Raw genomic sequence first — 8,367 nt, 5'->3', positions numbered from 1 at the left:
GATTTTTTGCATCGTTTCTTTATTGCAGATATATTTTTTTCCAGTTTTGTACAGATGTTGAGGCTGAGCGGAGCAGATGAGGTCACCTGGCGGGAACGCCTTCGGGTCTCATTTGACTGATTGTCAAATCTGAACCGGCCCCGCCCCCCAACATTAGTGCTTCCTGTTTATATAATAATAATAATTCATTTCTGACACAACAAACATTAAGTGACAAAAACATCAGCTGCAGAATGGTTCAGATTTAAATAGGGTTGAATCAGAAGTAGTGCCAAATGTAAAAAAAGAAAAACTTGATGACTTGTCTTCATGTTCTGATGCATTCATGTGTTTATTTACAGGAAAGTATTGCCTCTTCTCATCACTGAGCTTTGCTACGTGAAGCTTCGCTGCCGCCGTGCCTTCCTAACGTTAAAACAAGTTTACTGCTCTTCCTAAAAGTATGATGTCAGCAGAATGCACCGTCAGAGTTAAAGTGCTTCAATCCCAGAGCTGCTCCTCCTCCTCTCACCGGGTCCTGATGAGGCTTTAAAAAGGAAAAGTTCGATGAAACGGGCGTGGCGTCGGATCGCGTGAAGCGCAGAAACACAGTGACGTATGAGCAGCCTCATCCCCTCCTGGTTCTGACGAGCGACCCGGAGGCTCGGTGGGAGTCTGGACCCTAGCTGCCGCCRGCTCCTGCAGCTTTGAGGCAGTCCTCGGTCACGCCCTGCGAGGCCAGCTCGGACAGAACGTTGTCCAGGTAGTTGGGGTCGGGGTAGCCGTGGCCCGACAGGTTGGACATCATCTCCGTTTTGTGGTGGATGCCGTTCCACACCACCGTGTCGGGCTCCCCCGTGGTGCTGGACGTCCCCACGGTGAAGATGAGCCGACGCATCCACGCCACCTTCAGCAGCTCCAGAACCTTCGGGACGGAACAAAAACAAGCTTTTCTCAGACAAACTGTGCATTTATTCATGTTGGACCAAGAGCTGCTTCATTTCTGACCCGTAAACGAGGATTAATCAAATTTGTTCAAAATGACCTCATATTTTCTGATTCTTTGCTTTAAAAGTTACATTTTGATAGTTAGATCATCCTGATATCATTAGTGGATCCAGAGAGATTTTTTAATTTGTCTTGTTGGTTACAATACTACATAAATATTTGGTCTAAATCCTAATTTTATGTAATTTTAATGGATGAGGAGGAGGCGGAGCTAAAACGACACAAAAACATGAAACAACCGCAGCGCCACCGGAGAAGTACACGGCAGATTATCTCCAGCGGACGYGGTGAGATTCATCAGGAACGGTTTGAAACGACGTGAGAGGTTCAGCTCAGGGGTCCGGACCCGTTGGGGTCTCGTGGTTCTGCCTGCTCACCTTCCGGCCCTTGTCGTTGTCGGGGAGGAAACAGAAACGAGGGAAGCCTCTGCAGGTGTATGGCTGTCCGGGGTTCGGGTGCTCCAGGCTCTGGAGGGTGACAGAAAAAAYGGATCAACCTCACAAACGTTTCAAAGCAGAAATCTGTTGAACTAAAGAAAATAATCCTATCAGCTGCTGGAACAATTAGTTTGTCTAAAGAGGATCCGATATCTGTGTAAACCGGACCGGACCTGTCAGGCTCAGAGGGGAGCGGTACCTGGATGCCAGGTGGGATGCTGTAGATGATCTGGATGCTGCCACAGTCTGGGTGTCCTGGCAGCGACTGGCCGATGCTGTAAATCTCCATCTTGCCTTTGGGCTGCGTGCCCGTCTTCTCTCCGTAGATGGTCTTACAGGAGGGACACTGCAAGCTGCCGTCCTGCAGGGGGACACAACCAGACCCAGGGTCCTCACAACCGTCCCACATTAAAGAATGACACGGTTTGGTCTGGAACTGCTAGCAAACGGCTAGTTTGTAGTTTAGTCAGAGTTTAGTCTTTGAAACAAGGGTGAAAGGGCGATGTAACAAACATACACCACAAGTTTTTCAGTGTACGAGGCTTAAAATGGCTTCATCCTAACTATCAAGTATAAATGATCACTGGATTTAGTATAAATGTATATTTGAGTATAAATGGAGCACTGGATCAATAATCTGGTACTGGTTTGGATTTCAGAAAGAGGACGTTGAACAAAATGCCGTTATGCCCTAACCAACAACATGCTGTGTGTCCTAACGTTCAATGAAATATAAAATAGATTCAATAATTTAAAAAAATGTTTGACCAAATTAAGATTTCTCTCTTTTTGGGGAAAGGAGCAGAAGGATTTGTCTTCTACATTTTAAACAAGAGAAAAAAGTGAAACATAATAAATACAAGTAAAAAAATCAAATAAATTGTTATTGTTGTTTAGTCTCCTTGATTAAAATTAATTTAGCCAGTATTACGTACCARTTACATTTCCTCAACTGAGATAAACCTGAGATAAACTGGTCTTAACCCCAATTTGCTGTAGATGAAACCTTAAAGTGCCTGTGMTGTAAAATGTTAGTAAGAAAAGTGAATGTATTTTTGGAAAGACAACATTATTAACATATTACAAAACAAATTTCATGTTGCTCAGATGGACAGTTGTTGTGATATTTGCATGTGAAATAACAGGAAGTGATGTCAAAGGGGAATGTCTGCATGTGAATATTAAAAAAATAATAATTTTACCTATTTTAATATTTGAGATGAATTACAATCATCCTACTTACAATGTGTTAACATTTTTAAGACCTCTGAAAGATTGATTTAAGACATTTTAAGGCTAATTAAGGCCTTAATTTTGGATTGATGAATTCAATGCCTTTTAAGACTTTAAGGATCTGCAGGAACCCTGTAATAAAACATTTAAATTTGTTCAGATTCAGTACTCAAATTTTTTTGGATCAATTTTTAATAATTTTTTCAGCGATTGGAGGTATCATGATATTTATATCCTGTATAGCAATATAGCCAAAGTATATCAGGATGTAAGATTATCCTCACATCGCCCAACCCTAGTTTGAAGCGTCTGAAGAGACAGAGTTGACTGACAGCTCGTCTCCTGGCCCGGTACCTTGGTTCCGTTGTTGTACATGGCCAGCATGCAGAGCATGTGCAGGGTGTGGCCACACTTAATGAACTTCCCCACGGCGTCCGGCAGGATGCCGAGCCCCGCCTCCTCCTCAGAGGAGGAGGACGGCGTCTCGTAGCTGGACGGGCTGGACAACTGGTCCATGCAGATGATGCAGTCCTGAGCGAGACACGAGGTCGGACTGGTTTACATCCAAACCCAGACAGGTTTTCACAAAAATACAACCAACAACCACACAGAACAACAGCTTCCTGCGTGTTTTCATGAAACATGAAATCTGAAGACATGACGGGCAAAACGTGAAGAACTCACCTCGTTTGGAGCTTCAGCGACCACCTCCATGTAGCGCTGGATCACCTCCTCAGACCTCGGAGACACTGGGAGGAGGACAGCAGAGTGAACGCTCAGCTAAAAAATAAACTCGTTTATTCCAGACAGAAAGTGGTGAGGTGGGACGGGACGGTGGTCCTGAGAGGACAGAACATGGAGGAGGTGAGGTGACAGGATGAACACTTGATGGATGGACCCAGTTTCACAAACTTGAGTCAGGTTCATGAACCAGGAAATGTAAAAAATAAAACTGTGGCTGTAAATATATTTTTCATTTAAATCTTTGACAGGAAACCAAACTGAAGCATCAAATAAACGATTCAGAGACAATTAGAGAAATGAATCATGAAAGCAAAACGCTGCTTCTTGTTAGAATTAATAAGTGATCAAAACTAATCTGCATTAGTTTTTAGTAAGGGGATGAAAAACTGCTTTAAATTATAAAGTTCAGGAGTATTTATGATGAATGATGGAAGCAGCTGTTAGAGATCCAGCCTGAAGCTTCTGAGAGCACCGTCTGTTTGAGGACATTAAGTTAATAAAAGAACTAGAAGCACTSRGAGAGTGCAAACCTCAGCCAAGWCCAATTTCCTCCATCCTGTAAGAGTTAACGCACAAAAGCAGAGATGGAAACACATTTGCTGAATAAGTTGTGAAGCCCTGTGAAAGCATCACAGCTTTGCCGATAGTGTGTTAAAAGAAAAAAAATTCTTGTATCCGCATCGTGATCCGGAACATCACCAAAATTTAAAGGTGTGTTCCTTGGCCCAGTACCCACATGTGATGTAAATGTCATGACAATCTGTCCACAAGTTTGAGTAACGTTGTCCACAGACAGAACGACAGACAAACATACGCGACCGAAAACATTACCTCGCTCTTGGTGGAGGTAATAAACTTCTACAACTGGACTGACACCTGGGAGACGCAGCATTAAAGCTGCTTCATAAAAACTTCTGTGTTTGACTTTTTCCTCAAACTGTTTGTTTGTTTGTTTGTTTGTTTTGTCATGTTCCAGCAGAAACCCTATATTTGACTGAAGCCCCTGGAAGTCCTAAGGCTGATGGTGAGGTGGGTCAGTGCGAGCACACGTGAGCACAAATCAAAAAGATGGGAGGATGAAGCTGAGGAGACGAGTGGAGGATGAAGAGGTGGATTATGGGATGGGGGGCGGAGCTACCTCTCCTGTGCTGCCTCTTTGCTCTCCTAACTGAACTGCTGCTGTGAGGCTTGGTGGGCCTGCTGGCTGAGGGGAGGAGAGGAGGAGGAGGAGGAAGAGCGAAAGGAGCAGGCGGCGGCGGCGGCGGCGGCTGCTGGGGCTGCTGCGGCGGAGGGAGGGGGGCGGTGGTGAAGTGCACGCCGAGTCCCACCGCTGACATCAAAATGGAGGCCATGCCTGGAGCGGGGTGAGGCGGGGTGGGGTGGGGTGGGGGCAGGATGAGGCGGGATGCAGGAGCAGAAAAGGGACAAATCAAAAAGAATGAGACGTGGAGTCAGAGCTCCTCGCTGCTCCTCTACATCACACCACACAGGCACCACTCAATAATACCCACAATCCTTCACTCTGTCTGAGGGGAGTGCATCACAAACAGGTCAAATCTAACATCTGATGAGACCTGAATAAATCTGTGACTACTTTGATCTGTACTCAGACTAGCCATTAGCTCATCAATCCAGTCTGAATTAAACTACCGTATTTATTCACCTATGTGACCCGTCACATCGAAACCAGGATTAAGTCCAAAAGTTGTACATGGAGAAAAAGGCAACTATAGTGTTTTGACTAAAATGTTAACAAAAATTGCATTTTGTCAAAGTATAATGAATAAAAGCCTTATTAATGTATCATTTGAATGAACTGTCTGAAATATAATCATAAAATTAAATTTTGAAGCACTTTTTTGAGCAGTAGCAACAAAAAAAAAATGATTGAGGAAAAACGCCTTAAAATGTTGAGATTTTCCTTGTGAGTTAGTAAAGTTTTGTTTCTTTTCAGCTGTGAAATCTCAATATTCAAATATAATTTGAAGTTTCCTCTTTATAAGGACATCAAAAATTCCTCATTAAAATGACATAAAATTAGGATTCAGACCAAATATTTATGTATTATTGTAACCAACAAGACAAATTAAGTCATATATATGGATTTAATTATGATATCAGAATGATCCAGGTATCAAAATGAAGTTTTTAAAGCCAAGAATCTGAAAATGTAATTAGGTCATTTTGACCAAATTTGACTTAATCCTCATTTCGATATGATGGGTCACGATATGAAYGAGTAAAATCTAACATCATGTATGAAGTCACCACTCAGACAGACTTCAGGACTTTGCGGTCTCAACATATGTGAGCCGWCACATCAAAACCAGGATTAAGTTCAAATACGGAGAAACAGGCTGATAGTTTTGATTTAAACATTTGCAAAATTTGCATTTTGTCAAAATATAATGAGTTCATGCTTTATCAATGTATCATGTGAATGAACTGTCTGAAATATCATCCTAAAAATAATTTTTGAAGCATTTTTTGAGCTGTAGCAAAAAAAAACAACAACTGATTTTGAGGAAAAAACACTTTAAAATTTAGAATTCTTCCCTGCGAGCTAACAATGTTTTTGATTCTTTCCAGCTGGGAAATCTTCAWTAAAAATACTATGAGATTTCCTCTTTATATTGACATCAAAAATTACTCAAATTTACATAAAATTTGGATTCAGACCAAATATTAATGTATTATTGTAACCAACAACACAAATGAAGTCAAATCTCTGGATAAGCTCATGATATCAGAATGATCCAGGTATCAAAATGAAGCTTTTAAAGCAGGAATCTGAAAATGTAATTTTGACTAAATTTGACTTAATCCTCATTTGGATATGATGGGTGACATTTTAGGGGAGACACACTTTGTGAGCATGTTTTGCCGGTTCTGTGTTGCTGTGGTCAGCATGTGAATGTGTTAATAAACCAGCAGCAGCAGTGATAAACTACTTTTGCTAAGTAACACACACAAAAAAATAAAATAAAATCCCCCATGTCCCCTCACGGGGCTCTGTAATATTGAAACTTATTGTAGTCGTACATTAAAACCGTTAGTTGGAATATTCTCCCGTGTATAATCCTACACTCCCCCACCACTTTATGGATGATTTTAGAGGTTAAATGTCTCATATTATACCTGAATAAATACGGTAATTCTCCAGACTGAAGCTGTTCAACGAGCTTTAAACAACTAGAACCACAGCTGCTCAGGATTCTTCAAACTACACGTCCCTTTGACATGATGCAGACTTAAATTACTGTGATTTTAACTCCTRAATACTCAAGTTTTACAACTAATCAGCTGAATAATTTAAAAACGTTCAGGTTTTAATAAAAGGTGATTTTTAATTACCAAAAAAAACATGATGAGATGAGATGATTCTGCATCATGCTGACAACAGTGTGAAGATGCAACGTGCAAAACGAGGAATATTTGATCCAAGCTGAGGTACTGAGTACGCATGTTCTGTGGTTTTATTAAGACTCTGAGACATTTAGGTTCAAAATGTTTGGAAAAATCCAGCTGCTCAACGGGTAAAGAGTTTCTTTTCCCAGCATCCACCAGGAGGATGTTCTCACAGCTAAAGTCAACATTTAACAGTTTCATTTCTTCTTTCTGCTCCTTCACTTTACTTAAAAACCAACCGAGGGGGGAGGGGGGGAACAGGAAGAAACCTTGAGGAGAACAGCTGCACCCAGCTGGAGAGCAGAGGAAACGCGCAGGACGGATGGTCGGTGACCCGCTTACCTGCCAGGGCAGAGCTCACGCTGGTGGAGCCGTTCAGCTGCACGGAGATGGAAGGAACGCTGCAGGCCAGGAAACACACACGGTGACACTCAGTCAGTGAGAACAGCAGCAGACAGGAAGTACAAAACAAAAGGCTTGCAGCTATTCTGGCTTCAGGAGTGACAGAAAGCTCCACTTTAACCTTCTTGTTTCATAACATGAACTCAGAATTACAGTAAATGAGTCATTATTCATGCCTGGCCTGACTAACTGACTGCATGTGCAGCAGCATCATGCAGCAGTCAGACAAACTGTTTACTGCAGAAACAGCTTTAAATGAGCAGCTGTCAGTCCTGAAGCACGCTGGAGCTCCAAACTCCACCTGTTAGGATCCATTACTTGTTTAATGAATCGTACAACAGGCATACAAAGTTCCTCAGAGTTTTATTGTGCTAGTTTATTAGATTTTTTTTAAATCTAAAACTCCTTCAAATTAAAAGGATGGACGGACAGTTTCAGCTCTGGATATCGTTTTCCCTTTTTCAGCAGAAATGCTGAAACAGAAAAACCCACCGCTCTGTCCCATTGTTCACATTAACAACTTAGAAATAAAGCTAAACTAAGAGWCTCTGAGTGTGTAAAATGCCATAAAACCTCCACACAGATGGACCAAAAACTTTTAACTCCTGACCTGMAGTCAATAAAAACTACAAAAAACACAAAATATTAAAAAAGCAAAGAGTTTACCAAACACATCCTAATACTAACATTGTGTGAAAAGGAAGAAAATGTGATTTTGTTTCAGAATAAAACTAAACAACGTAAACTTTGGATCTTGGCTTATATGTTGATTCAGTTTTGTTCAACGTTTTTTTTTAGCTATTAGGTGCTTCTTTTAGCTAGCCTTTTGATAGCTTTAGCTAGCCTTCTGATAGCTTTAGCTAGCCTTTTCATGGCTTTAGCTAGCCTTTTCATGGCTTTAGCTATTATTTTACTATTAAATACCATTTTGTTACTTTTAGGCTTTTAGTGTTTTCCCATTTCAGCCATCTTTGTGCTTGTTTTAGCTAGCATTAATATTTAGCATTCTGCTGCTTTTAGCTTCTGCTCTGCTCGTTTTAACTTCAACAACTCAGTTTAAGTTTATTCAGAAAATTGTACGTTTTAAAATGCAAAAAACAAACAAAAAAATCAATGGAAAAAACTAAGATTAAATATTAGGTCCACACAACAAGAT

At 41.1% G+C, this 8,367-nt stretch overlaps 1 protein-coding gene across 1 annotated transcript in view; it reads right to left on the bottom strand.

The window, feature by feature from the left end:
• Nucleotides 1-8,367, bottom strand: part of dtx2 (deltex 2, E3 ubiquitin ligase) — an 11,540-nt gene continuing 3,173 nt past the window's right edge. Inside the window, exons 3-9 of the mRNA XM_014004046.1 lie at nucleotides 7,152-7,210; nucleotides 4,540-4,755; nucleotides 3,342-3,406; nucleotides 3,012-3,188; nucleotides 1,624-1,785; nucleotides 1,365-1,454; nucleotides 1-904 (exon numbers count right to left, since the gene is read on the bottom strand). Coding sequence (XP_013859500.1) covers nucleotides 662-904; nucleotides 1,365-1,454; nucleotides 1,624-1,785; nucleotides 3,012-3,188; nucleotides 3,342-3,406; nucleotides 4,540-4,755; nucleotides 7,152-7,210 — 1,012 coding nt within the window. The 3' untranslated portion in view covers nucleotides 1-661. The remainder of the gene's footprint in view (nucleotides 905-1,364; nucleotides 1,455-1,623; nucleotides 1,786-3,011; nucleotides 3,189-3,341; nucleotides 3,407-4,539; nucleotides 4,756-7,151; nucleotides 7,211-8,367) is intronic.

The sequence above is a fragment of the Austrofundulus limnaeus genome, unplaced genomic scaffold (genome assembly GCF_001266775.1).
Source record: "Austrofundulus limnaeus strain Quisiro unplaced genomic scaffold, Austrofundulus_limnaeus-1.0 Scaffold21, whole genome shotgun sequence".
NCBI classification, from domain to species: Eukaryota; Metazoa; Chordata; class Actinopteri; order Cyprinodontiformes; family Rivulidae; genus Austrofundulus; species Austrofundulus limnaeus.
This window is presented reverse-complemented; position numbering and strand designations above follow the sequence as displayed.